This window comes from Atractosteus spatula, chromosome 16, assembly GCF_055471065.1.
Source record: "Atractosteus spatula isolate fAtrSpa1 chromosome 16, fAtrSpa1.hap1, whole genome shotgun sequence".
NCBI lineage: Eukaryota > Metazoa > Chordata > Actinopteri > Semionotiformes > Lepisosteidae > Atractosteus > Atractosteus spatula.
In genome coordinates this window covers 17,705,656-17,732,864 of record NC_142721.1, presented here as the reverse complement: position 1 = coordinate 17,732,864, position 27,209 = coordinate 17,705,656, and the positions used below count along the sequence as shown (strand labels likewise).

The window sequence follows — 27,209 nt, the reverse complement described above, 5'->3', positions numbered from 1 at the left end:
GAAAGCCCAGCTGCTGGCAGACAGGCTGGAGATGAGCAGCAGAGCAGTGAAGGAAAGATCAGGCACTGGGAGACAGGCTGGAGTCAGGCAGCAGAGCAGTGAGGGAAAGATCAGGCGCTGGCAGGCTGGAGTCAGTCAGCAGAGCAGTGAGGGAAAGATCAGGCGCTGGCAGACAGGCTGGAGTCAGGCAGCGGAGCAGTGAGGGAAAGCCCAGCTGCTGGCAGACAGGCTGGAAATGAGCAGCAGAGCAGTGAAGGAAAGATCAGGCGCTGGCAGGCTGGAGCTGGCAGGCTGGAGTCAGTCAGCAGAGCAGTGAGGGAAAGATCAGGTGCTGGCAGACAGGCTGAAGTCAGTCAGCAGAGCAGTGAGGGAAAGCCCAGCTGCTGGCAGACAGGCTGGAGACGAGCAGCAGAGCAGTGAGGGAAAGATCAGGCGCTGGCAGGCTGGAGTCAGTCAGCAGAGCAGTGAGGGAAAGCCCAGCCGCTGGCAGACAGGCTGGAGACGAGCAGCAGAGCAGTGAGGGAAAATCCCAAGAGAAGAAGCAGAAATCTGCAGCAGCCAGAGCAAGAGCTGATCTCCTGCACCGGCTCCTCTGCCCAGCGCACATCAGCGGCACATCCCACCGTCAGCCAGGCCTCAGGAGATCCCAATGGAGCCGCCGCTGTCTGCAGAGCGAGGAAGGACAGATTCCTTCAGACCTGGAATCACACTGCAGCACTAAGCTCACAGCAGCTCTGCACCATCTGACAGCCTGGGTCTGTCTCCTCTCTCTCACACACACACGTGCTCCTGCTCCTCTCTCTCCCATTCAGGCTCACTATCCCACAGCACCCGGGAGGAGCCTGCTGCTGTTCCCAGCCAATAGCAGCCTGGCCAACCCCCCCCCCACAGGAGCTACTCTCCCCCTCCCTTTCCCTCCTGCTCCCTCTCTCTCAATTCAAGGAGCTTTACTGGCACAACCGATACATTTCAGTGTTAAAACATCTACAGACATTTACAATACACACACATCACAAGACATACTGTACAAACATATGAAGCATTAGACTCACTGTTACTGAGGCTGTGACAGGAGATCACACACTGTATTATTATTGTTGAGAGACAGGCTCACTGTCTGTTCCTCAGGCTGGGACAGGAGATCACACACAGTATTATTATTATTATTATTATTATTATTATTATTATTATTATTATTATTATTGAGAGACAGGCTCACTGTCTGTTCCTCAGGCTGGGACAGGAGATCACACACTGTATTATTATTATTGAGAGACAGACTCACTGTTCCTCAGGCTGTGACAGGAGATCACACACTGTATTATTATTATTGAGAGACAGGCTCACTGTCTGTTCCTCGGGCTGAGACAGGAGATCACACACTGTATTATTATTATTATTATTATTATTATTATTGAGAGACTGGCTCCCTGTCTGTTCCTCAGGCTGTGACAGGAGATCACACACTGTATTATTATTGTTGAGAGACAGGCTCACTGTTGCTCAGGCTGGGACAGGAGATCACACACTGTATTATTATTATTATTATTATTATTATTATTATTGAGAGACTGGCTCACTGTCTGTTCCTTGGGCTGGGACAGGAGAACAAACACTGTATTATTATTATTGAGAGACAGGCTCACTGTCTGTTCCTCGGGCTGAGACAGGAGATCACACACTGTATTATTATTATTGAGAGACAGGCTCACTGTCTGTTCCTCAGGCTGGGACAGGAGATCACACACTGTATTATTATTATTGAGAGACAGGCTCACTGTCTGTTCCTCAGGCTGGGACAGGAGATCACACACTGTATTATTATTATTGAGAGACAGGCTTACTGTTCCTTGGGCTGAGACAGGAGATTACATGTGTGTAATTATACACTGTAATTACACACGTCTCCAGAGCAGAGACGGGGGGAGTCGGGTGGAGACTGGGAGCAGAGACAGGGGCAGCAGGAGGAGAGGGAGTCTGCAGGGGTGTCAGGCTGCTGATGGATGAGCCAGACTGCAGGAAATCAAGGTAAATCTCAGGGCACAGCAGAGAACCAGTGCTTGAGGACAGAGCATGAGCAGCATGACGATGAGAGAGTGCCGGGGAGGGACAAGGTCTCCGCTTTGCAGTCAGAGACTCAGGGGGGACTGAGACACAGGGGTGAGGGGTCAGGAGCAACAGAAACTTGAGGGTCAGAGGTCAGGGGGAACAGCGAATTGGACAAGGTGGGGACTAAGACTCAGTCACAGAACACCTGACAGAGGAAACAATCAAAACTGGGGTGAAAAGAACAACGTAGCCCAGAAATGAGAGTCGTCGCTGTCGACTAGTCGCAGCTCTGGCCCTCTGTCTCCAGGGGGGTTAGAGCAGAGGAGGGCAGAGAATCCCTATCCAGGCTGGGACCGGCACTGGGCACTGGGCACTGAGCACTGGGCACTGGCACTGGCACTGGCACTGGAACTGGAACTGGAACTGGAACTGGAACTGGGCACTGGCACCGGGCACGGGCACTGGGCACTGGCACTGAGCACTGACACTGGGCACATAACCTGGGCACTGAGCACTGAGCACTGGGCACTGGCACTGGAGCTGGGCACTGGTACCGGGCATGGGCACTGAGCACTGACACTGGGCACATGACCTGGGCACTAAGCACTAGGCACTGAGCACTGAGCACTGGGCACGGCACTGGGCACTGGGCACTGAGCACTGGGCACTGGGCACTGGGCACTGAGCACTGAGCACTGGCACTGGAACTGGGCTTTATGCACTGAGCACTGAAACTGGGCACTGGCACTGAAACTGGGCACTAGTACTGGGCACGGGCACTGAGCACTGACACTGGGCACATGACCTGGGCACTTGGCACTAAGCACTGGGCACTGGCACTGGAACTGGGCTTTGTGCACTGAGCACTGAAACTGGGCATGGGTACCGGGCATGGGCACTGAGCACTGACACTGGGCACATGACCTGGGCACTGGCACAGGCACTGAGCCAGGGGCACTTGGCACTAAGCACTGGGCACTGGCACTGGAACTGGAACTGGACTTTGTGCACTGAGCACTGAGCACTGAGCACTGAGCACTGAGCACTGGGCACTGAGCACTGGAACTGGGCTTTGTGCACTGGGCACTGAGCACTGAGCACTGGAACTGGGCTTTGTGCACTGGGCACTGGCACTGGTCTTTGTGCACTGAGCACTGAGCGCTGAAACTGGGCTTTGTGCACTGGGCACTGAGCACTGGAACTGGGCTTTGTGCACTGACCACTGAGCACTGGAACTGGGCTTTGTGCACTGGGCACTGGGCACTGGAACTGGGCTTTGTGCACTGGGCACTGGGCACTGGCACTGGGCAGGAACACTCAGTCCCATCGAGAGCAGAGAGAGGGAGCAAGACAAAAACAGCTCCACACTCTCCTCATGAACACCCCACACACTGAGTCTCTGACTCTCTCACTCTCAGTCTGTCTAGGAGGGGACTTCCTCTCTCTCCTTGTAAAAATCTCCACTCGAACTTTTAAGATTTGAAAAAAAAGTGAAACCCCAAGTACAAAACAAAGTTCTTCTGCTGAAAAACGTTTTTCTACTCCGGGCTGTACCGAGCTGTAGCAGCTGTCCCCAGGCCGGTGCAGCTGCTTATATATTGATCACCAGCGCAGCCGGACTTTCTCTTCCTGTCGGTTCAGTCAGCTGTGCTGACAGCCCGGGAGGGGCCATCGGTAGGATAAAAAAGTTCTATCGAAGGAATGATCTACAGTTCGTGCGCACTAAATAACTAAATCGTTCCCTCGTTTTCTTTAATTCGTGCGCACGAAATAACGTTTTCTAACTCTGTCCCTCGCAAGGGCAGGTGTGGCACTAGCAGTGAAAGAGAGGTGCAGTCCTAACAGTTCAAGAGTACAGTAGCTACAAGCCCTAATAACTCATCCCCAAACCAAAATAAAACTTAATCAGTTCATCTTTATCCATTATCCTAATCTACAGCAGTGGCAGTTAGGCTTTATTGTACTAATATAAGGACGCGGTAACGCGTTTGATAGCGTTGTTGTCAGGAGCCGGGGATAATGCTGGCGTTTTAGAAACTTTCTATGTGCGCGCGACTACCGTGACACAAAGAAAACGGAGGAAAGCGTCAGACAACATTCTTTCGTGCGCACGAATTAAAGAAAACGAGGGAACGATTTACTTATTTCGTGCGCACGAATTGTAAATCTTTTCCTCGATATTACTGTTTTTTCCTACTGATGGCCGCTCCCGGGCTCCGTACCCACCCACCCAGCAGGGAGACCCGGGTGCAGCGAGTCGGGAGGACGCGTCCAGCAGCTGCCCGGCGGGTGTCTCCACATCTGGGCTGAGCAATCCAACAATTAGATGATGCTGGTGGTGAAATATATAATTACCCCCGACGTTATGAACAGCCATAATGCTTCTATTCAGCCTGATCAATACTAGCGATCCGTAGAAAAGTATTGACTCTTCTCGGACATGGCAATGGTAGTCAATTTGAAACTATAGAAGAATCTACAAAGGAAGGATTTATTAAGTTTTTGATGTAATAATAATTGTTCAAAATCCTTTTGCAAGCTGACAACATCCTGTCAATTAAACTATTTTGGAGTACCTCGTTTGGAAAACTAATTGATTGGAATAAAATGTGGATAGTGTCAAGTAAATATCGTATAACTAACAAGGTTAAGGAGGCATGGTAATTAATCGGATTTAACTCGTAAATACCCTGTTGTGCAGAGATCTAAAATTAATATAGCTGATACTGATACTGTGAAAGCAGCACTGAAACCTCACCAACAGTCTAATATTGTCTAAAAATATAAATGTCTTTTAAAGAAATAGAAGTTATGTTAAATTTTAATCCCATTAAAAATAATATGAAACTATCTTTTGTAATTGATTTAATTATTACACTCGCACGTTATTATATACATAAAGCTAAATGGTCTGTGACGCGACTCCTATCACTGAACAGTCTGAAATAGGTGTCAAGACTTTACTGAACTGTACAAACTATGTACAGACTATAGTCGACACGCAGACTATACGGAAATGTAAGAACATGAAAGCTGTACGGGCCTTATCTTTACTTCATTAAGTGTAATTGTATTATAGTACGTAACCCTGACGGTGTTACTGATCTGTCATATGTGCTCTTGTTTGTACTGAATGTATTTTCGTTGTTACAATAAAGACACTCTGGACAGCGCGCAGTCACGCTGACACTGCGTCCACCGGCGGAGGCGGGGTTTCCAGCAGGAAGTCGAACTGTGAGGGGTTATGTCATCGAGTGAGGGGCGGGGCCACGCCGCGTTCCGTTTCCCGGCAGCTGATTGGGGGAGGGTCGAGAGGGTGTGGTTTACTGGAAGCTGCCCGCTGAGGCCCGCCCCTGGGAGGCGGGGCCCGGTGGCGCGGCCCTGGGGCTCTTCCGCCATTTTGTGGGAACTCGGTTGCTACTGCTCCGGCTCTCGAGCGCCGCCGTACCGCTGCGTGGTGCTGACGATCGCGCGTGGCTGCGCCTCGGGACTGCTCGAACCTCCCCACGTGCTCCATATAAAAGGGCCCCCCGCACCCCAGCCATGTCAGTCTCCCCAGACAAGCGGTGCAAGATGGAGTCGGCTCTGGAGCAGCTGAAGCGCTTCACCGTGGTGGTGGCGGACACCGGTGACTTCAACGGTAAGACGCGCGGTGGGCCCGTCGTGCTGTGGGGGTCCGGGGTCCGGGGTCCGAGGTGACCCCGCGCATGTTGTCCGTATGGTGCCGCCGGGGGTGCAGACGGCGTGACCGAGCCACAGCTGCCAGCTGCAGCCGGGCACTGCCGCGTCCGGTCGGGCTGGGCGGCTGGGGGTCAGGGGTTAGTGAGTAAGGGAGATCGGGCTCCCAGCTGAGGCTGACACGCGTGGGGGGCTGCACGAGAGTTTCGATCACAGTCGGAGAGAGGATTTTGTTGTGCAGTGTTTACTGTGCGCACTTAAGTACTATTCCACTCTAAAAGACTAGTGAGACCATTTCAGACACTTCTGTTACAGTAGGGGCTACAGTCCCAGTGCAGTAGAACAGTCCTGTTACAATAGGAGCTACAGTCCCAGTGCAGCAGGACAGTCCTGTTACAATAGGAGCTACAGTCCCAGTGCAGTAGAACAGTCCTGTTACAATAGGAGCTACAGTCCCAGTGCAGTAGGACAGTCCTGTTACAGTAGGAGCTACAGTCCCAGTGCAGTAGGACAGTCCTGTTACAGTAGGGGCTACAGTCCCAGTGCAGGAGGACAGTCCTGTTACAGCAGGAGCTACAGTCCCAGTGCAGGAGGACAGTCCTGTTACAGCAGGAGCTACAGTCCCAGTGCAGGAGGACAGTCCTGTTGCAATAGGAGCTACAGTCCCAGTGCAGGAGGACAGTCCTGTTGCAGTAGGAGTTACAGTGTGTATATTTTTGCAGACGTTTTCCTGTTTTGTTTTCTGTGAAAAATAAGTGAATATTAGGAAGTATGCTGAGGGGCAGTATGTGAACAAGGCGCTATTGTTAATGGCCTGGCTGAGCTATTGTGTGTGAGAGACCTGAAAGTCCTGTTGCGACAGCAGTTTGCACAAGAGCGGTGAAGTGTTGTAAGGCTGCTGTGTGCACATCATCGCCACCACACAACGGTCATCCCATCCCAAATCAATGCAATGAAAAGGTCCAGTTTTTACTTGACCTCCTTTGAACCTAATTGTAAGTGTTTTGTAGTTGGCAGAGGAGTAGAACAGATGGCCCCTCTTTACACCAACAGTGGTGGGAGTGTGGAGCAGGTAGTATTCACCCTGGTTTTCATTGGCTGTAGGAGAGATGGTAGGTGCTGGAGCTGTGCTGTTGTTCTGGTAACTCGCGTGCAGCACCGCAGGTCCCGACAGGCTCTGTCCTGCATTGAGCCACCAGGCGGCACCACAAAACCCTTAGGAAGCTGTAGACCAGGGCTGAGTTGATCTGATGAAGTCCATGCTCTGTTAACAGTAGACAGAGAGAGAGAGGGGGTACACTGCTGGGTGTGTGTGTGCTGTAGAGAGAGACTGCTGGGCTTTGCAGAATCACGGTGAGTGTGTCTGTGTGTGGGGTGAGAGTGAGGATGTGGGAATCTGCAGAGTCACTGTGACTCTGGCTGTGAGAGAGCTAGAGAGCTGCTGTCTGGCTCAGCTGACTGTGCTGAGTCACTCCCTCCTCCCTGCTGTAATCCTCCTGAGCTGGCCAGGGCTCCTGCTGCACAGCACCTGTGACTGACTGACAGCACTGTCACACCTGGAGTGGATCAGATTGCTGCGCACTGGGAATCTGACTGATAGCACCGTCACACCTGAAGTGGGTCAGACTGCTGCGCACTGGGAGTCTGACTGACAGCACTGTCACACCTGGAGCAGATCAGACTGCTGTACACTGTCACACCTGGAGTGGATCAGACTGCTGCGCACTGGGAGTCTGACAGCACTGTCACACCTGGAGTGGATCAGACTGCTGCGCATTGGGAGTCTGACAGCACTGTCACACCTGGAGTGGATCAGACTGCTGCGCATTGGGAGTCTGACAGCACTGTCACACCTGGAGCGGATCAGAGTGCTGCACACTGGGAGTCTGACTGACAGCACTGTCACACCTGGTGCAGATTGAACTGCTGTACACTGGGAGTCTGACTGACAGCACTGTCACACCTGGAGCAGATCAGACTGCTGCGCACTGTCACACCTGGAGTGGATGAGACTGCTGCGCACTGGGAGTCTGACAGCACTGCCACACCTGGAGTGGATCAGACTGCTGTACACTGGGAGTCTGACTGACAGCACTGTCACACCTGGAGTGGATGAGACTGCTGTGCGCTGGGAGTCTGACAGCACTGTCACATCTGTCTATCACATACCTGGGCTCTCCCGCAGTGCTGGAGCTGAGCAGCGGCTGTAAAGACAGTAAAGATTCATCTCCTTCTCCCTGCTCTCCCTGCAGCCATCGAGGAGTACAAACCCCAGGACGCCACCACCAACCCCTCCCTCATCCTGGCGGCCGCCAAGATGCCAGCATACCAGCACCTGCTGGACCAGGCCATCGCGTACGGGCTGGGCGCGGGCGGGTAAGACTGGCTGGCGCCGCCGTGTGCGTGTGCTTGGAGGTGCGCGCCAGCCTGGGGACTCACCCAAGCTGTGCCCCCCTGTTACAGGACGGAGGAGGAGCAGGTGACCAGCGCCATGGACAAGCTGTTCGTCAGCTTTGGCCTGGAGATCCTGAAGAAGGTCCCGGGAAGGGTGTCGACCGAGGTGGACGCCAGGTGGGTGCCCCGAGACGCTGGTGGCCCATGACGCTTGGGGGTGATCGGGGCGGACACTGACCCCTCCCCCCATCTCGCCAGGCTGTCGTTCGATAAGGAGGCCATGGTGGCGCGGGCGCGCAGGCTGATGGAGCTGTACGAGGAGGCGGGCATCGCCAAGGACAGGGTGCTGATCAAGCTCACCTCCACCTGGGAGGGAATCGAGGCCGGCAGGTGAGGAACCGGGGTGTCGGAGGGGGTTTCCTGGGGGTCGGGGGGTGCATGCTATCAGAGAGGGGGTTCTCTGGGGGGACGGGAGCTGCGTGCTGTCAGAGAGGGGGTTCTCTGGGGGGACGGGGGCTGCGTGCTGTCAGAAGCGGGGTGCTCTGTGTCGCTCTGTGTTTCCAGGGAGCTGGAGGAGAAGTTGGGGATCCACTGCAACATGACGCTGCTGTTCTCCTTCGCCCAGGCGGTGGCCTGCGCAGACGCCCGCGTCACCCTCATCTCGCCCTTCGTGGGCCGGATCCTGGACTGGTACAAGGAGAACACAGACCGCAAGAGCTACGAGCCGGCCGAGGACCCCGGTACGAGCGGCCGCAGGGCGTGCGGGGGGGGCGGGGAGGCCGCTGGGTGGGCAGCTCAGGACTCCCCTGTCCTCCCGCAGGTGTGGTGAGCGTGACCAAGATCTACAACTACTACAAGAAGTTCGGGTACAAGACGGTGGTGATGGGCGCCTCCTTCAGGAACACCGGGGAGGTGAAGGCGCTGTCCGGCTGCGACTACCTGACCATCTCCCCGGCGCTGCTGGCGGAGCTGAGCAGGGACCACAGCCCGCTGGCGCCGGCGCTGTCCGAGCAGGCCGGTGAGTGGGGCGCCTGGGCGGGCCGGGGGCCGGGGGCGGCGGTGGGTTCCCCTGTAACTGCGGGGTCTCTCCAGCTCAGGCCTGCGAGCTGCAGCGGGTGACGCTGGACGAGAAGGCCTTCCGCTGGCTCCACAATGAGGACCGCATGGCCGTGGAGAAGCTGAGCGACGGCATCCGCAGATTCGCCGCCGACGCAGTGAGACTGGAGACCATGATCAAGGTCAGACTGGGGGCGGAGTGAGGGGGGTCAGACTGGGGGCAGACTGGTGGGGGGGGAGTGAGGGGGGTCAGACTGGGGAGGTCAGACTGGGGGCAGACTGGGGGGGGGGGAGTGAGGGGGGTCAGACTGGGGGCAGACTGGGGGGGGGGGGAGTGAGGGGGGTCAGACTGGGGAGGTCAGACTGGGGGCAGACTGGGGGGGGGGGGGGAGTGAGGGGGGTCAGACTGGGGAGGTCAGACTGGGGGCAGACTGGGGGTGGGAGTGAGGGGGGTCAGACTGGCGGGGGAGTGAAGGGGGTCAGACTGGGGGGGGAGTGAGGGGGGGCAGACTGGGCGGGGGGAGTGAAGGGGGTCAGACTGGGGGCAGGAGTGAGGGGGTCAGGAGTGAGGGGGGGTGAGACTGGGGGGAGTGAGTGAAGGGGGGTCAGAGTGGGGGGGGGGGTGAGGGAGGTCAGAGTGGGGGGGGGGGGTGAGGGAGGTCAGACTGGGGGCAGGAGTGAGGAAGGGTGGGGAGGTGGAGAAGTGAGGGGGTCAGAGTGGGGAGGTGCAGAAATTGGGGTGACAGGTGAGAGGAGAGACTGTCGGAAGGGGGATGTAAGGAGAGGAGAGTGGGGGGTTGGACTGGAGCCCAGGTCCAGCTCTGACCAGGGGTTCCCTACTCCGCAGGAGAAGATGCTGAGCGCGAGGAACGGGAAGTGAGGAGGACCCCCATCTCCTGGACACCTGGGGTTCGACCTACGACCCTGGGTGGGGGACCAGGGGAGGAGGGATGACCCTGCACTGCGCCGGACTCGGGGGTGGGGGGGGTGACCCCCAGTGTGCTCTGGCTCTGATCCTGAAGGGGGCGTTGATGGGAGACTCGGTTCAGCTGTACCCCTCCCTCACGCCCTGAGCCGAATGAAATACTTACATTCCTTACATGCGTGTTAATTCCTTCAGAAATAAATCCAGTAGCTTTCTCACCTCTGGTCCAGTGTCTTTTTTTAAACCAAAGCCTCTGTAACCCTACACTTCTCCTCCTCTTCCTGTTCTCCCCTCTCTCCTCCTCCTCCTCCTCCTCCATTGTTCTCCTCTCCTGTTGGTCCAGTTCTGCCTCTTTCTACGTCACTTTCTGGAACTGCTGCTGTCCTCCTTCAGCCTTCCTGCAAGAGGAAGAAACAAGCTCAGAGTGCAGGCTGAGACGGACACGAGCACTGGACACAACTGACACTCCAGGGACACTGGACACAACTGACATTCTAGTGCCACTGGACACTGGACTCACAGGACCCTCCAGAGACACTGGACACGACACACCAGACCTTCATACCGGAGACACAGGAGTGAGACAAGAATAGAAGGTTTCGGTTTGAGCAGGAGTGAGACGGACTAAGGGACACAGTGTGAGCAGGAGTGAGACGGGGCCACAGAGTCGCACTGTGAGCAGGAGTGAGATGGGAACAGGGGGGTTCACTGTGAGCAGGAGTGAGACGGGTGGGGGGACCCAGTGTGAGCAGGAGTGAGACAAGAACAAAAGGTCTCAGTGTGAGCAGGAGTGAGACAGGGCAAGAGGGGATGGTGTGAGCAGGAGTGAGACGGGAACAGAGGGGTTCGGTGTGAGCAGGACTGAGACAGGGCCAGAGGGGTTCGGTGTGAGCAGGACTGAGACAGGGCCAGAGGGCCTTGGTGTGAGCAGGAGTGAGACGGGAAAAGAGGGTCTCGGTGTGAGCAGGAGTGAGACGGGCCAGAGGGTCTCATTGTGAGCAGGAGTGGGACAGGAACAAAGACTCACACTGTGATCAGGAGTGAGACAGGGCCAGAGGGCCTTGGTGTGAGCAGGAGTGAGACGGGAAAAGAGGGTCTCGGTGTGAGCAGGAGTGAGACGGGCCAGAGGGTCTCAGTTGAGCAGAAGTGAGACAGGACCAGGGGGTCACACTGTGAGCAGGAGTGATACAGGGCATGAGGGTCTCAGTTGAGCAGGAGTGAGACAGGGCCAGATGGTCTCGGTGTGAGCAGGAGTGAGACAGGGCCAGAGGGTCTCAGTTGAGCAGAAGTGAGACAGGACCAGAGGGTCACACTGTGAGCAGGAGTGATACAGGGCCAGAGGGTCTCGGTGTGATCAGGAGTGAGACAGGGCCAGAGGGGATGGTGTGAGCAGGAGTGAGACGGGAACAGAGGGGTTCGGTGTGAGCAGGACTGAGACAGGGCCAGAGGGGTTCGGTGTGAGCAGGACTGAGACAGGGCCAGAGGGCCTTGGTGTGAGCAGGAGTGAGACAGGGCAAGAGGGGATGGTGTGAGCAGGAGTGAGACGGGAACAGAGGGGTTCGGTGTAAGCAGGACTGAGACAGGGCCAGAGGGCCTTGGTGTGAGCAGGAGTGAGACGGGAAAAGAGGGTCTCGGTGTGAGCAGGAGTGAGACGGGCCAGAGGGTCTCATTGTGAGCAGGAGTGGGACAGGAACAAAGACTCACACTGTGATCAGGAGTGAGACAGGGCCAGAGGGCCTTGGTGTGAGCAGGAGTGAGACGGGAAAAGAGGGTCTCGGTGTGAGCAGGAGTGAGACGGGCCAGAGGGTCTCAGTTGAGCAGAAGTGAGACAGGACCAGGGGGTCACACTGTGAGCAGGAGTGATACAGGGCATGAGGGTCTCAGTTGAGCAGGAGTGAGACAGGGCCAGATGGTCTCGGTGTGAGCAGGAGTGAGACAGGGCCAGAGGGTCTCAGTTGAGCAGAAGTGAGACAGGACCAGAGGGTCACACTGTGAGCAGGAGTGATACAGGGCCAGAGGGTCTCGGTGTGATCAGGAGTGAGACAGGGCCAGAGGGTCTCATTGTGAGCAGGAGTGAAACAGGAACAAAGACTCACACTGTGATCAGGAGTGAGACAGGGCCAGAGGGTCTCGGTGTGATCAGGAGTGAGACAGGGCCAGAGGGTCTCGGTGTGAGCAGGAGTGAGACAGGGCCAGAGGGTCTCAGTGTAAGCAGGAGTGAGTAGTTCTCAGCAGCAGTCAGAGCAAGATCTTGCATTCGGAGGTGACAGTAGCGCTGTCACAGTGGCGCTGCATGTTTAACACACTTCTCTGTCTGTCCAGCAGGGGGCAGACCTTCCCCTCGGACGCTGACCTGGGGTCAGTGAAAACGATGCTGAGCAGAGTGTGGGGGACAGCGGGGGCGTCAGCGTCACGCTGGCTGCTGCTGGTGACGATCTGGGGGCGTCTGGGGCGCCCCTCCGCAGATCTGTCCTACCTTGGCTCCTCGGTCAGTGTGCAGCCCCTGGGGCAGGGGGCCAGCCTGCAGGTGAGTGTCCCGAGCTGGGGGAGCGGTCAGTCCACTGGCTGTCAACTGACTGACCGAGATTCCCAACCGGACCGACACCTGGCTGATTTTACACTGGGTCCGATGACCTGTGGTGTCGTCCGCTGTCACGTAGGAAACGGAAACATCAACATCATGACAGGAGATGCTGAGTCTGTAGACGGACGACTGACCTCTCGCTGGCAACTGGTCTGGGCTGTGGGCTCATTAGGAGCTAATTGATCTAAAAGATCTCAAGCAACTGTTTCCTGAATGCATCAGCTTCAACTACATGGCTTGGCAGCTTGTTCCACACCCCCACCTCCCTTTGTGTAAAGGCTTGTTCTTTTGAGGTCTTAAATGCACGTGCCTGTGTAGCTAACAGCAGTTTGACTGTCTCTCAGAGCTCCTCCAGCGCTCTCTGGCAGAGCTGACCCAGGTCCTGTCTCTCCAGGTGTCAGTGCAGTACAGTGTACTGGCTGCCCGGCCCTGCCCTGCGGCCCTGCCGGGGGTGTGTGGGGAAGACAACTGCACCTCCTTCGCCGCCCCCCAGGGCCTCACACCACACCCCGGCTGGTGTCTCCTCCGCGGGGGGGTTATCGTCCCTGGCAACCACTCCTCTCCACTGCAGCTGAGGTAATAACGACCTATAAGCCCCACCTGCCGGCAGTGGAGGGTGCCTGTGAGTCCTGTCCGTTACAGCATGTCCATCCGTCTGCCCACCGATGCACTCTGCTGTACCAGGCGTTCAGTGTCTTAATGAAGATTCATTTACAGATTTATTACTCTCTCCCCCACCCCCCCCTTTCTCTCCCTTCTCATCCTCTTTCTCCTTTCTCTCCTCCATCTCTCTCTCCCTCCTCGCTTTTTCCTCCTCTCTCACTCTTCTCTCTCTTTCCCTTCTCTCTCCTCTCTGCTTCCTCTCCTCCCACTCTCTCCTTTCTCTCTCCTCTTTCTCCTCTCTCCTTTCTCTCTCCTCTCTGCTTCCTCTCCTCCCACTCTCTCCTTTCTCTCTCCTCTGTCTCCTCTCTCCTTTCTCTCTCCTCTCTGCTTCCTCTCCTCCCACTGTCTCCTTTCTCTCTCCTCTGTCTCTCCTCTCTCCTCTCTCTCTCTCCTCTCTCAGGCCCAGTCTGTGCTGCTGGCGTGCTGCAGACAGAGCTGCAGTGGTTCTACCCCTCTCGGCCCAGCTGGCTCTGCGCTCTGACACCGGTGCTGTGAACAGCCCCCCGCAGGCGGCCCTCCTGCCCCCAATCAGGTGAGTGTCTCTCAGCACCAGGCTGGGCACTGCGAGGGCACTGCAGAGCACAGCCTGATTGCTCTCTGCCTGCCAGGCTCGTTGCAAACTGCCCTCGCCAGATCAATCTCAGCGTGTGGGACGCAGACGGAGACAGGGTGCGCTGTCGCTACGGGCAACAGGAGCAGGGAGAGTGCCAGCTGTGCTCCCAGCATGCCTTCCTGCAGATGGACGAGGTGAGGGGGACAGAGGGCCAGGCCGTGCCCAAGCTGGGAAAGGGGCAGCCAGGCGAGCCCCTGTCTCTGTCTTGCTGTCTCTGCAGGAGCGCTGTGTGCTGAACTACAGAGGCTCCGGGCCCCTGGGGCAGTTCTCACTGGAGCTGGTGCTGGAGGATTTCCCCCACAAGCCCCTCAACCTGTCCCACAGCACCGACAGAGAACAAGGACTCCCTTCCCTGAGCAGAACCAGAGACCCACTGAGCTCCATTCCACTGCAGCTCACCATCACTGGTACCGACACACCAAAACCATCGAAACCATCTACAGAGCTGTAGACACTGTAGAGACACCCAGCTCATCTGTAACTTCACACTAACACTCCCTCATCAGAGCTGTAGATACTGTAGACACTCAGCCCAGCTCATCTGTAACTTCACACTAACACTCCCTCATCAGAGCTGTAGATACTGTAGACACTCAGTCCAGCTCCTCTGTAACTTCACACTAACACTCCCTCATCAGAGCTGTAGATACTGTAGAGACACTCAGTCCAGCTCATCTGTAACTTCACACTAATACTACCTCATCAGAGCTGTAGATACTGTAGACACTCAGTCCAGCTCCTCTGTAACTTCACACTAACACTCTGTCTAACACTGTTGTCTTTCTCAGTGGAAGCTGCAGTTCCTGACTGTGACCCTGCATCTCAGCCCAGGTTCACACGCCAGACGCCAGCAGGAGGCACAAGCATAGCTCTGCTGCCCTATGAAGAGCTCAACATCACTGTCTCCTCCCAGAGCCCTCTGGACAGGTCAGTGCTCTGTCTCCAAGAGTCAGGGACCTAGAAACCATCTCTGTTAACGTGACCAGGACACTTTCAGACGAGGTGAAATTTTTTAACTGCCCTTAAATTGCAAGGCGGTGGTGTGTGAATTCAGTGTTACTCCTGTGCTGAGATGAGAATGACAGTTTCAGCTCTGACTGTGGGCAGGGGTAGTGAACACACTGACACAATGACACATGACATTTTCAACATGTCTCTGGCCCAAGCCGTAGTCCCCACCTGCTTCAAGACAACCACCATCATCCCAATACCGAAGAAAACCACAGTGACATGTCTTAATGACTACCAACCGGTGGCACTAACACCTGTCATCATGAAGTGCTTTGAGAGGCTGGTCATGGGGCACATTAAGGACACCATTCCAGACATACTGGACCCGTACCAATTCACCTCCCGGCCCAACAGATCCACAGGTGACGCAGTCTCCATTGCCATACACACTGCCCTATCCCATCTGGATAAAAAGAACACATACGCGGGACTACTATTCATCAACTTCAGCTCAGCTTTTAACACTATCATTCCAGAGAAACTAGTCAAGAAACTCAGTGCACTGGGTCTCAACACCACCCTCTGCAACTGGATCCTGGACTTTCTGACAGGCAGACCTCAGGCTGTCAGGCTTGGAAACCACACCTCCGGCACACTAACTCTGAACACTGGGGTCCCCCAGGGGTGTGTGCTTAGTCCAATGCTCTACTCCCTCTACACCCACGACTGTAAGGCCAAACACAACACCAACTCCATCATCAAGTTTGCCGATGACACCACAGTTGTAGGTCTGATCACAGACAATGATGAGAGGGCCTACAGTTAGGAGATCAATCTCCTTACAACATGGTTTGAAGACAACAACCTCACCCTCAATGTCAGAAAAACCAAGGAGCTGATCGTTAATTTCAGAAAACGGACATGCCCCTATCCACATCAACGGGACTAAAGTGGAAATGGTCAGTAACTTCAAATTCCTTGGCGTCCATATCACCAAGGACCTCACATGGTCTCTCAACACCACCTGTCAGATCAAGAAAGCACAACAGTGCCTGTACTTCCTGTGGTGGTGAAAACTGCCCAGTCCATCACTGGGGTTGCTCTCCCATCTATACAGGACATTTATGACAGACAGTGCTTGAGGAAAGCTCTGAGCATCATCAAAGACCCCACACATCCCAGCTACAGACTGTATGACCCTCAACCATCTGGAAAACGGTACCGGGGCATTCGGGTCCGGACTACCGGACTCAGACACAGTTTTGTCCCCCGCACTATCAAACTATTAAACTCCCAGCCTCTGTCACCTATGATCTGAACCTCACAGTGCTTTCTTTCTTACCAAAAACTCAAACACACATTGAAATCTACTTCTACCTCACATGTCAAGAAGCTCACTCCCCATAATTTTCTATCCTTTATTTCATTCTGTTGATGTATGATTTTGCACATCTGATCCTGTTACCTGTTGTTTTTTGCACATTGCCTGTTGTTGTTTTGCACATTGCCTGTTGTTGTTTTGCACACTGCCTGTTGTCTCTTTCTTTTCTTATACAATTATATTGTTGTTTTTTGTACTGCTCATCGTCTGAGAGCTAGCTAAATAGCATTTCGTTATACCATATACCTGTATATGAGTACAATGACAATAAACTTGAACTTGAACTTGATGTGGCTTTCACTGTACTCAGGGTGTCAGAAATCGCAGTCATTGGTCCTCCTGGCCTCCAGGTGTCAGCACTGCAAGAGGACAATACAGAGGGAGCAGGGCTTCTGGCATCAGTCAACATCACGTGGATCAGAACGACCAGTCAGCTGCTCCTCCTGATTCCTGTCTGCTTCACTATAAATACTGCCAGGTACCACTGACTCTCTCTACTACCGTTCACTCACTGACACACTGACTGACAAACCCACTGTCACTGTAACACACTGACTGATGCACTGACACTACCACTGTCACTTTAACACACTGACTGATGCACTGTCACTGTAACACACTGACACAGGAACACAGTCACACACTAACACACTCACTGCGTGACACACTGACACAGGAACACAGTGACACAGGAACACATTCACTGCGTGACACGCTGACTGACACTGATGTTCACACTGACACAGGAACACAGTGACACAGGAACACACTCACTGCGTGACACAGTGACTGACATTGATGTTCACACTGACACAGGAACACAGTGACACAGGAACACACTCACTGCGTGACACAGTGACTGACACTGATGTTCACACTGACACAGGAACACAGTGACACAGGAACACACTCACTGCGTGACACGCTGACTGCCTGATTGTGAACAGTACAGCTGGGCAGCTCGACAGCTGAAGCTGTCCTGTGTTCCAGGTTCCAGTCAGAGTCCCGGTGCCTGTGGATTGAACAGCGTAAGGAGAGCTGCTCTCTTCCTTTGCCACTTGTGCTGCTCTGCTGTATTGTGTTTTGGTGTGATGTGTTGTGTTGTGCTCTGCTGTGTTGCTTTGTGCTTTGTTGTGCTGTGCTGTGTTCTGCTGGTTTGTGTTGTGCTTTGTTGTGTTTAGTTCTGTTGTGCTGTGCTCTGCTGTGTTGTTTAGTGCTGTGCTATGTTGTGTTATGTTGTGCCGTGCTGTGTTGTCCATGCCTGTGTGTAGCTGTGTGTTGCTGCAATGTGTACTGCAGGTCTGAGCTGTGCTGTGCTGTGTTAACAATGCCTGTGTGTTGCTGTGTTGTGCTATGTTGTGCTGTGCTCTCTATGCTGTGCTGTGTTATCCATGCCTGTACATTGCTGTGTGTTGCTGCAATGTGCACTGCAGGTCTGAGCTGTGTTGTGTTGACAATGCTTGTGTGTTGCTGTTTTGTGTTCTGTTGTGCCGTGTTGTCCATGCCTGTGTGTTGCTGTGTGTTGCTGCAATGTGTACTGGAGGTCTGAGCTCTCTTTGCCTCTGTCTCTCTCTCAGGGAAGCCAGGCTCCGCCCCCCCTGGATCAGGTAACAAGTAATAAACCACCTGTTGTCATGGAGACAGTAATTACTGCTGCCATATCAGCATCTGCATTATTGCTTTGAATTCACTCCCAAACTGTGTGCCCACATACCTCAACACCTCTCTTAAGCAATGAGGAGTGTCAGAAAGCAGTGGGAGGTGTCTTCAGAGGGGGTGTTTGTGATCAGTGTGGAGTGTCTGTGATCAGTGGGGGTGTCTGAGCAGTGGGGGTGTCTGTGAGCTGTGGGGGTGTCTGTGATCAGTGTGGAGTGTCTGTGATCAGTGGGGTGTGTCTGTGATCAGTGGGGTGTCTGTGATCAGTGTGGAGTGTCTGTGATCAGTGGAGGTGTCTGATCAGTGGGGGTGTCTGTGAGCAGTGGGGGTGTCTGATCAGTCGGGGTGTCTGATCAGTGGGGGTGTCTGATCAGTGGGGTGTGTCTGTGATCAATGTCGAATGTCTGTGATCAGTGGGGGTGTCTGTGAGCAGTTGGGGTGTCTGATCTGTGGGGTGTGTCTGTGATCTGTGGGGTGTGTCTGTGATCAGTGGGGGTGTCTGAGCAGTGGGGGTGTCTGTGAGCAGTAAGGGTGTCTGAGCAGTGGGGGTGTCTGAGCAGTGGGGGTGTCTGATCAGTCGGGGTGTCAGATCAGTGGGGTGTGTCTGTGATCAGTGGAGGTGTCTGATCAGTGGGGTGTGTCTGTGATCAGTGGGGGTGTCTGTGATCAGTGGGGTGTCTGTGATCATTTGGGGTATCTGTGATCAGTGGGGTGTCTGTGATCAGTGGGGGTGTCTGATCAGTGGGGTGTGTCTGTGAGCAGTGGGGGTGTCTGTGAGCAGTAAGGGTGTCTGAGCAGTGGGGGTGTCTGAGCAGTGGGGGTGTCTGATCAGTCGGGTTGTCTGTGATCAGTGGGGTGTCTGTGATCAGTGGGGTGTGTCTGTGAGCAGTGGGGGTGTCTGTGATCAATGTCGAATGTCTGTGATCAGTGGGGGTGTCTGTGAGCAGTTGGGGTGTCTGATCTGTGGGGTGTGTCTGTGATCTGTGGGGTGTGTCTGTGATCAGTGGGGGTGTCTGAGCAGTGGGGGTGTCTGTGAGCAGTAAGGGTGTCTGAGCAGTGGGGGTGTCTGTGAGCTGTGGGGGTGTCTGTGATCAGTGTGGAGTGTCTGTGATCAGTGGGGGTGTCTGTGATCAGTGTGGAGTGTCTGTGATCAGTGGGGTGTGTCTGTGATCAGTGGGGTGTCTGTGATCAGTGGGGTGTGTCTGTGAGCAGTGGGGGTGTCTGATCGGTGGGGTGTGTCTGTGATCAGTGGGGGTGTCTGTGAGCAGTGGGGGTGTCTGATCAGTGGGGTGTGTCTGTGATCAGTGGGGATGTCTGTGAGCAGTGGGGGTGTCTGTGAGCAGTAAGGGTGTCTGAGCAGTGGGGGTGTCTGTGATCAGTCGGGGTGTCTGTGATCAGTCGGGGTGTCTGATCAGTGGGGTGTGTCTGTGATCAGTGGGGTGTCTGTGATCAGTGGAGGTGTCTGATCAGTGGGGTGTGTCTGTGATCAGTGGGGATGTCTGTGAGCAGTGGGGGTGTCTGTGAGCAGTAAGGGTGTCTGAGCAGTGGGGGTGTCTGTGATCAGTCGGGGTGTCTGTGATCAGTCGGGGTGTCTGATCAGTGGGGTGTGTCTGTGATCAGTGGGGTGTCTGTGATCAGTGGAGGTGTCTGATCAGTGGGGTGTGTCTGTGAGCAGTGGGGGTGTCTGTGATCAGTGGGGTGTGTCTGTGAGCAGTGGGGGTGTCTGATCGGTGGGGTGTGTCTGTGATCAGTGGGGGTGTCTGTGAGCAGTGGGGGTGTCTGATCAGTGGGGTGTGTCTGTGATCAGTGGGGATGTCTGTGAGCAGTGGGGGTGTCTGTGAGCAGTAAGGGTGTCTGAGCAGTGGGGGTGTCTGTGATCAGTCGGGGTGTCTGTGATCAGTCGGGGTGTCTGATCAGTGGGGTGTGTCTGTGATCAGTGGGGTGTCTGTGATCAGTGGAGGTGTCTGATCAGTGGGGTGTGTCTGTGAGCAGTGGGGGTGTCTGTGATCAGTGGGGGTGTCTGATCAGTGGGGTGTGTCTGTGAGCTGTGGGGGTGTCTGTGATCAGTGGGGGTGTCTGTGATCAGTGGGGGTGTCTGATCAGTGGGGTGTGTCTGTGAGGAGTGGGGGTGTCTGTGAGCAGTGGGGTGTCTGTGATCAGTGGGGGTGTCTGTGAGCTGTGGGGGTGTCTGTGATCAGTGGGGTGTGTCTGTGATCAGTGGGGTGTCTGTGATCAGTGGAGGTGTCTGAGCAGTGGGGGTGTCTGTGAGCTGTGGGGTGTGTCTGTGATCAGTGGGGGTGTCTGTGAGCAGTTGGGGTGTCTGAGCAGTGGGGGTGTCTGTGATCAATGTAGAGTGTCTGTGAGCAGTGGGGGTGTCTGAGCAGTGGGGGTGTCTGTGATCAGTGGGGTGTGTCTGTGATCAGTGGAGGTGTCTGTGAGCTGTGGGGGTGTCTGTGATCAGTGGGGTGTCTGTGATCAGTGGGGTGTGTCTGTGATCAGTGGGGGTGTCTTTGATCAGTGGGGTGTCTGTGATCAGTGGGGTGTGTCTGTGATCAGTGGAGGTGTCTGTGAGCAGTGGGGGTGTGTCTGTGAGCAGTTGGGGTGTCTGATCTGTGGGGTGTGTCTGTGAGCTGTGGGGGTGTCTGATCAGTCGGGGTCTCTGTTGTCAGTGGGGGTGTCTGTGAGCAGTGGGGTGTGTCTGTGATCAGTGGGGGTGTCTGTGAGCAGTTGGGGTGTCTGTGATCTGTGGGGTGTGTCTGTGAGCTGTGGGGTGTGTCTGTGAGCTGTGGGGGTGTCTGTGAGCAGTGGGGGTGTCTGTGAGCAGTAAGGGTGTCTGAGCAGGGGGGGGTGTCTGTTGTCAGTGGGGTGACAAGTTTGGATTTTAATAAAATAATGTCTCCCTGTCTCTCCATTATCATTCTCAGTGTTTCAGTGTGGACAAGAAGCCATGTTCCTCTCCCTCCCTCTGTCCTCCATCCCTCTGCTTAGCCCCTCCGACCTGCAGCTCAATGACCCCTCATGCAACCTCACCGCAAACCACACCCACCTCCTTCTCAGCATCCCTCTCATTGGCTGTGGAACAAGGACTGTGGTATTAGACCTGCCTCCCAACACATCTCTCTGTTCCACCCTCCTGTGTATCTGAAGACCCCTCTGTGTCTCAGCACAGTGTCAGTGTGTATTAACCCTCTGTCTTTCAGCGCAGTGTCAGTGTGTATTAACCCTCTGTCTTTCAGCACAGTGTCAGTGTGAATTAACCCCTCTGTCTCTCAGCACAGTGTCACTGTGTATTAACCCCTCTGTCTCTCAGCTCAGTGTCGGTTTGTATTAACCCCTCTGAGTGCAGTGTCAGTGTGTATTAACCCATCTGTCTCAGTACAGTGTCAATGTGTATTAACCCCTCTGTCTCTCAGTGCAGTGTCAGTCTGTATTGACCCCTCTGTCTCTCAGCTCAGTGTCAGTGTGTATTAACCCCTCTGTCTCAGCACAGTGTCAATGTGTATTAACCCCTCTGTCTCTCAGTGCGGTGTCAGTGTGTATTAACCCCTCTGTCTCTCAGCTCAGTGTCAGTGTGTATTAACCCCTCTATCTCTCAGAGCAGTGTCAATGTGTATTAAACCCTCCGTCTCAGTGCAGGGTCAGTGTGTATTAACCCCTCTGTCTCTCAGTGCAGTGTCAGAGTGTATTAACCCCTCTGTCTCAGTGCATTGTCAGTTTGTATTAACCCCTCTGTCTCTCAGTGCAGTGTCAGTGTTTATTAACTCCTCTGAGTGCAGTGTCAGTGTGTATTAACCCATCTGTCTCAGTACAGTGTCAGTGCGTATTAACCCCTCTGTCTCTCAGTGCAGTGTCAGTCTGTATTGACCCCTCTGTCTCTCAGCGCAGTGTCAGTGTGTATTAACACTTCTGTCTCTCAGCTCAGTGTCAGTGTGTATTAACCCCTCTGTCTCTCAGCGCAGTGTCAGTGTGTATTGACCCCTCCGTCTCTCAGCGCAGTGTCAATGTGTATTAACCCCTCTGTCTCAGTGGATTGTCAGTGTGTATTAACCCCTCTGTCTCTCAGCAGTGTCAATGTGTATGAACCCCTCTGTCTCTCAGCTCAGTGTCAGTGTGTATTAACCCCTCTGTCTCTCAGAGCAGTGTCAATGTGTATTAAACCCTCCGTCTCAGTGCAGGGTCAGTGTGAATTAACCCCTCTGTCTCTCAGCGCAGTGTTAGTGTGTATTAACCCCTCTGTCTCTCAGTGCAGTGTCAGTGTTTATTAACCCCTCTGAGTGCAGTGTCAGTGTGTATTAACCCATCTGTCTCAGTACAGTGTCAATGTGTATTAACCCCTCTGTCTCTCAGTGCAGTGTCAGTCTGTATTGACCCCTCTGTCTCTCAGCGCAGTGTCAGTGTGTATTAACCCCCCTGTCTCTCCGTTTAGTGTCAGTATGTATTAACCCCTCTGTCTCTCAGCTCAGTGTCAGTGTGTATTAACCCCTCTGTCTCAGCGCAGTGTCAATGTGTATTAACCCCTCTGTCTCTGAGGACAGTGTCAGTGTATATTAACCCCTCTGTCTCTCAGCGCAGTGTCAATGTGTATTAACCCCTCTGTCTCTCAGTGCAGTGTCAGTGTGTATTAACCCCTCTGTCTCAGCGCAGTGTCAGTGTGTATTAACCCCCTGTCTTTCAGCGCAGTGTCAGTGTGTATGAACCCCTCTGTCTCTCAGCTCAGTGTCAATGTGTATTAACCCCTCTGTCTCTCAGTGCAGGTCAGTGTGTATGAACCCCTCTGTCTCTCAGCGCATTGCCAGTGTGTATTAACCCCTCTGTCTCAGCGCAGTGTCAATGTGTATTAACCCCTCTGTCTCTCAGCAGTGTCAATGTGTATGAACCCCTCTGTCTCAGTTCAGTGTCAGTGTGTATTAACCCCTCTGTCTCTCAGTGCAGTGTCAGTGTTTATTAACCCCTCTGAGTGCAGTGTCAGTGTGTATTAACCCATCTGTCTCAGTACAGTGTCAATGTGTATTAACCCCTCTGTCTCTCAGCGCAGTGTCAGTGTGTATTAACCCCTCTGTCTCTCAGCGCAGTGTTAGTGTGTATTAACCCCTCTGTCTCAGCACAGTCTTGGAGTGCAGTAGTGCTGTGTGCTTCCTGGCCTGTCTCTCTCTCTGCAGGACGAGAACTCCCAGCTGGTGTTTGTGAACGCCCTGCGGACTCGCACCTCCGCTGCCCTGCCCATCACCCGGAAGCCCAGCCTGCTGGTACCCCTGGTGTGTCACTTCAGCGCCAGGCAGCTCGGGGGCAATGTGGGCTATGAGATCTCCCTGCCTCCTGACGCCAAGGCCTTCGGGCAGTTCCACTTCTGGCTGGAGTTCCACCAGCCCGGCGAGCTGGCGCAGCAGGGGCGCAGCCTGACCAGGGCACTGCGTTCGCAGCTCCTGGACCTGCACGTCTGCGCCAACAGCAGCGCCCCCCGGGCCGAGCTGCTGGTGGAGCGCTGCGTGGAGTCAGACCAGCCGGACTTCGCCCAGAACCTCACCATCATCCAGAGAGGGTATGGGGGGGTCAGGGGGCAGACAGGGGGGAAGACAAGGGCAGAGGGCCTGTCCAGCATCGCCAGGCGCCAACTCAGCTCAGCTCACTCTCCTCCAGGTGTGCCGGAAACGAGACGCTGCAGGTGGTCACTCAGAACCCAACCTTGAAGGTTTACAGACTGAACCTGGGCAGCCTGTCTTACTCCAGCAATCTGGTGCGTCCATCTGCTCCCCTGTCTGTCTGCCTGTGTGCAAGCTTGTCCTGTATTAATAATCCACCTGTCTCTCTCTCCCTGTTTATAATGAACCATTGTCTCTCTGTCCAGAGGTGTGTGTTGTACACTGTGCAGCTGTGTCTCTCAATTTAATTCAATTCAAGGTGCTTTATTAGCATGACTGATGGGTACAATCAGTGTTGCCAAAGCAAATAAAAATAATAAAATGAACATGAAACAAAACAAAAAATAAAATAAAATCTACAGACATATTACAGACATTTACAACAGAGACATATCATTAAATATTTACAAATACTGTAAACATACTGAGCATTTTTGGGAGACAGACTCACTGTTCCTCAGGTTGTGACAGGAGATCACATACTGGGCTGCCACAGTGCAGTAGGAAGTGCACCTCTGTCTCTATTTCTATTTCTCCCCGCTGGCAGTGGGAGCACAGCCTGTCCTCTCTGGGCAGCCAGGTCTGCCTGTGTCCAGTTTCTCTGGCCAGGCTGTGGTCACTGGGCCTGTACTTCATCAGGGTCTGTTTCTTATCTTGGTCAAATATTCGGCTAGTGTGTATTGTCTGTTTAGTGTTCTGTAGCATTCCAGTTTATGTTGTGTTTGTGTTTGTGTGTGTGTGTCCCAGTGTGTGAGATACTGCTGTTTGATCTGTGCTGTGATGCGGTTGAGTCTGAGTTGTGGTGCTCTAGCAGTGCTGTCCTGAGGCTGGTTGTGTGTTGTGTGTATTGTGCTGTGATGTGGTTGAGTCTGAGTTGTGGTGCTCTAGCAGTGCTGTCCTGATGCTGGTTAGTGTCGGTGTGGCTCAGGTCAGTGAGCCTCAGGACCAGCTGGCTCAGGGGGCTCTGTTTTGGGCTCAGCTCTTGGCTCAGCAGGGCTTTGTGGTGGTAGGAATTTTGGTCGCTGTTTTTTAAGTGTAGCCAATACTTTAATACTCTTTTCTGTATGTTTATCAATAGCGGGTACTGGCCTAATTCAGCCCTGCACCCGTTGTTAGGAGTTTTTCTCTGCACATGGAGGATGTTTCTACAGATCTCCATGTGCAGAGTTTCTGTGGGGTGTTTGTCCCATTGAGTGTAATCCTGGTCTGAGAGGGGACCCCACACTTCACTGCCGTATAGGGCAATGGGTTGGATTACACTTTCAAATATTTGGTGCCAGATTCTTGTTGGTGGGTTGATGTTGAAGAGCCTCTTCTTTGAGCCTTCTCCCTCAGTGCCTTCACTGCCGGGTCAAAACGCTAAGATGAGCTGATGGTGAGACCAAGATATGTGTAGTAGTTGAGTGTGAATTTGTACCTGTTTCCCTGAGGTCTGGCTTTCTTCTGGAAAACCATAACTCTGGTCTTGTCCAGATTGACTGTCTCTCTCTCTCTCTCTCCAAATGTGTGTGGAGTGCACTGTGCAGCTGTCTCAATTCAATTCAAGGTGCTTTATTAGCATGACCGATGGGTACAATCAGTGTTGCCAAAGCAAATAAAAATAATGAAATTCACATGAAACAAAACAAAAAATAAAAGTAAAATAAAAATCTACAGACATATTACAGACATTTACAACAAAGACATATCATTAAATATTGACATATACTGTAGACAGATGGAGCGTTATTGGGAGACAGACTCACTGTTCCTCAGGCTGTGACAGGAGATCACATACTGGGCTGCCAGTTCCCTCCTCCCTCTCCCAGTAGGATTGGGACCCGTTGTGATTCTGGCAGGTGTGGGAATGCTGGGATTAGATTTCTGAATTTAGGGAAGAATGTTTCTCTAATCCCAGGATATGTGTCACTCTCTCTCTCCACGTGTGGGGAGTGCACTGTGCAGCTCTCTCTCTCTCTCTCTCTCTCTCTCTCTCTCTCTCTCTCTCTCTCTCTCTCTCTCTCTCTCTCTCTCTCTCTCTCTCTCTCTCTCTCTCTCTGTCCGTCCAGATGTACAGTATGTGGAGTGCACTGTGCAGCTGTCTCTCTCCAGATGTGTGTGGAGTGCACTGTGCAGCTGTCTCTCTCTCCAGATCTGTGTGGAGTGCACTGTGCAGCTGTCTCTCTCCAGATGTGTGGAGTGCACTGTGCAGCTGTGTCTCTCTCTTTCTCTCCAGATGTATGTGGAGTGCACTGTGCAGCTGTGCCTGGCCCTGAGCAGCTCCCAGAGCTGTCCCTCCAGCTGTGGGCCGTCTGCTAGCCGCTCTGTGGTCGACTCCATCGTGTCCCGGTTCTACACTGTCCGCTCCAGCCCCATCTACATCAGAGACGTAGGCTCGGCCCAGCCCACAACACAAGCAGGTCAGGCTCCATACAGAGGCAGAGATGGAGGACGCTTCTGGCATCTGGCTCAGATATTGTGTAGTTTCTATTCTTATCAGTTTAATATCTGATAGGCCACGTATTACACAGATTTTTGGTATGTGGAGCTGGATCAGGGGCGTGCCTCTTCCACTTCTGCATGGACTGGTATTGCAGTGTTTGGGCGGTGTGGTGGCTCTGTGGCTCAGGATCTGTGCCTGTGGCTGGAAGGTTGAAGGTTCTTGAAGGTTCGTATCCCGTGGCCACCAGAGGAATCCTATTCCGTTGGGCCAAGTCCAAGAAATTGTATACGGCCAATAAAGTGATCTTATCTTAGGAGTTCATTCGCCATATTCCAGGTGCAACAGGAATCTTACTCATGCTGGCCTCTCAGCAAATGCACTATACCACAGCGAGAGGAGAGAGAGCCATAAATATCAACAGAACAATAAATAAATAATAAATACAATAGATACATGCAGCTCTCCAGGGCCACTGGCAGATAATCATTCAAACAAGCTACAGTGTATCGTTCAGTGGCATCAGGAACGCTGGGTTAGGGTTAAGTAGAATCAGCTGTGGTCCATTCTGTACAGCAGAAAGCCAGCAGGTTGTGCAGTGGTACTGGGAGAGTTTCAGTGGCTCAGAAGTCATCTCTCTCCCTCTCTGGTGTTGCACATCCAGTGACTGCACATTCACGCGGCTGCGTGTGTCCCTGTCAGCTGCGTGCTCGAGACGCAAAGGTGAGTCCTTTCTGTCTGCACTGATGGCAGGTCCCAAGCCCTGAATCTCAGGTCCAGCAGTGCTCAGGGCGATCACAGGTGACTTTTTATACAAGAAACCCAACACCACACAAAAATAAACAACGGAACCGAGAGCTCGCGCGAGAGGTGGCCGGCGATTCCCCTGGCCGGCCGCTGGGAACCGACGCCTCTCCTCCCTCTGCCTGCAGGCGCGGTGGGCGGCTCGGGCACAGCTGTTGGCCTGGCGGTGGGGCTGACCATAGGGGGCGCTGTGCTGTTCTTCCTGGGGGCAGCTCTGCTGCTGTGGAAGCAGGGGTACGGGCGCTGGACCCGACAGCGTGGCCTGCTGACCTCCCTCGTGGACACGGACTGACCGCCACCGCCTTCACTCGAACCCTGGTCCTGCAGGCCTGGGGGTGCTTGGAGGTAGTGCTACTGTACAAATAAAATGATTTTTTCACTGCTCTTCCTCGTGTTG

At 53.9% G+C, this 27,209-nt stretch overlaps 2 protein-coding genes and 1 pseudogene across 9 annotated transcripts; all 3 read left to right on the top strand.

Moving 5' to 3' along the window:
• Positions 1-5,403: 5,403 nt before the first annotated feature.
• Positions 5,404-10,320, top strand: taldo1 (transaldolase 1). Its single transcript, XM_088934608.1, has 8 exons — positions 5,404-5,689; positions 7,980-8,103; positions 8,191-8,298; positions 8,380-8,511; positions 8,686-8,861; positions 8,942-9,139; positions 9,214-9,359; positions 10,025-10,320. The coding sequence occupies exons 1-8, from the start codon at positions 5,593-5,595 to the stop codon at positions 10,055-10,057; spliced, it is 1,014 nt and encodes a 337-aa protein (XP_088790734.1). The 5' UTR covers positions 5,404-5,592; the 3' UTR covers positions 10,058-10,320.
• A 118-nt stretch (positions 10,321-10,438) lies between these two features.
• On the top strand, positions 10,439-27,195 carry LOC148819726 (uncharacterized). Of its 8 annotated transcripts, none has more exons than XM_088934816.1 (15): positions 10,439-10,698; positions 12,428-12,629; positions 13,081-13,262; positions 13,750-13,881; positions 13,958-14,096; positions 14,183-14,369; positions 14,751-14,889; positions 16,605-16,772; positions 17,285-17,322; positions 17,872-17,901; positions 20,875-21,041; positions 23,110-23,489; positions 23,588-23,684; positions 25,805-25,988; positions 26,941-27,195. In XM_088934816.1, the coding sequence occupies exons 2-15, from the start codon at positions 12,474-12,476 to the stop codon at positions 27,102-27,104; spliced, it is 2,163 nt and encodes a 720-aa protein (XP_088790942.1). In that variant the 5' UTR covers positions 10,439-10,698; positions 12,428-12,473; the 3' UTR covers positions 27,105-27,195. The 8 variants fall into 8 exon arrangements, with proteins under 8 accessions (XP_088790942.1, XP_088790941.1, XP_088790936.1 ...); XM_088934815.1 differs by having other exon boundaries at positions 10,452-10,740; XM_088934810.1 differs by having other exon boundaries at positions 10,474-10,776.
• On the top strand, positions 26,019-26,190 carry LOC148819727 (U2 spliceosomal RNA; annotated as a pseudogene).
• Positions 27,196-27,209: the final 14 nt, after the last annotated feature.

Coding starts and splice junctions, on each gene's coding strand:
- LOC148819726 (XM_088934816.1), top strand. CDS start 12,474: ATGCTGAGCAGAGTGTGGGGGACAGCGGGGGCGTCAGCGTCACGCTGG. Junction 13,882..13,957: donor GCCCTCCTGCCCCCAATCAG/GTGAGTGTCTCT, acceptor TCTGCCTGCCAG/GCTCGTTGCAAACTGCCCTC. Junction 23,685..25,804: donor TGTCTTACTCCAGCAATCTG/GTGCGTCCATCT, acceptor CTTTCTCTCCAG/ATGTATGTGGAGTGCACTGT.
- taldo1 (XM_088934608.1), top strand. CDS start 5,593: ATGTCAGTCTCCCCAGACAAGCGGTGCAAGATGGAGTCGGCTCTGGAG. Junction 8,299..8,379: donor TCGACCGAGGTGGACGCCAG/GTGGGTGCCCCG, acceptor CCATCTCGCCAG/GCTGTCGTTCGATAAGGAGG. Junction 9,140..9,213: donor GGCGCTGTCCGAGCAGGCCG/GTGAGTGGGGCG, acceptor GGGTCTCTCCAG/CTCAGGCCTGCGAGCTGCAG.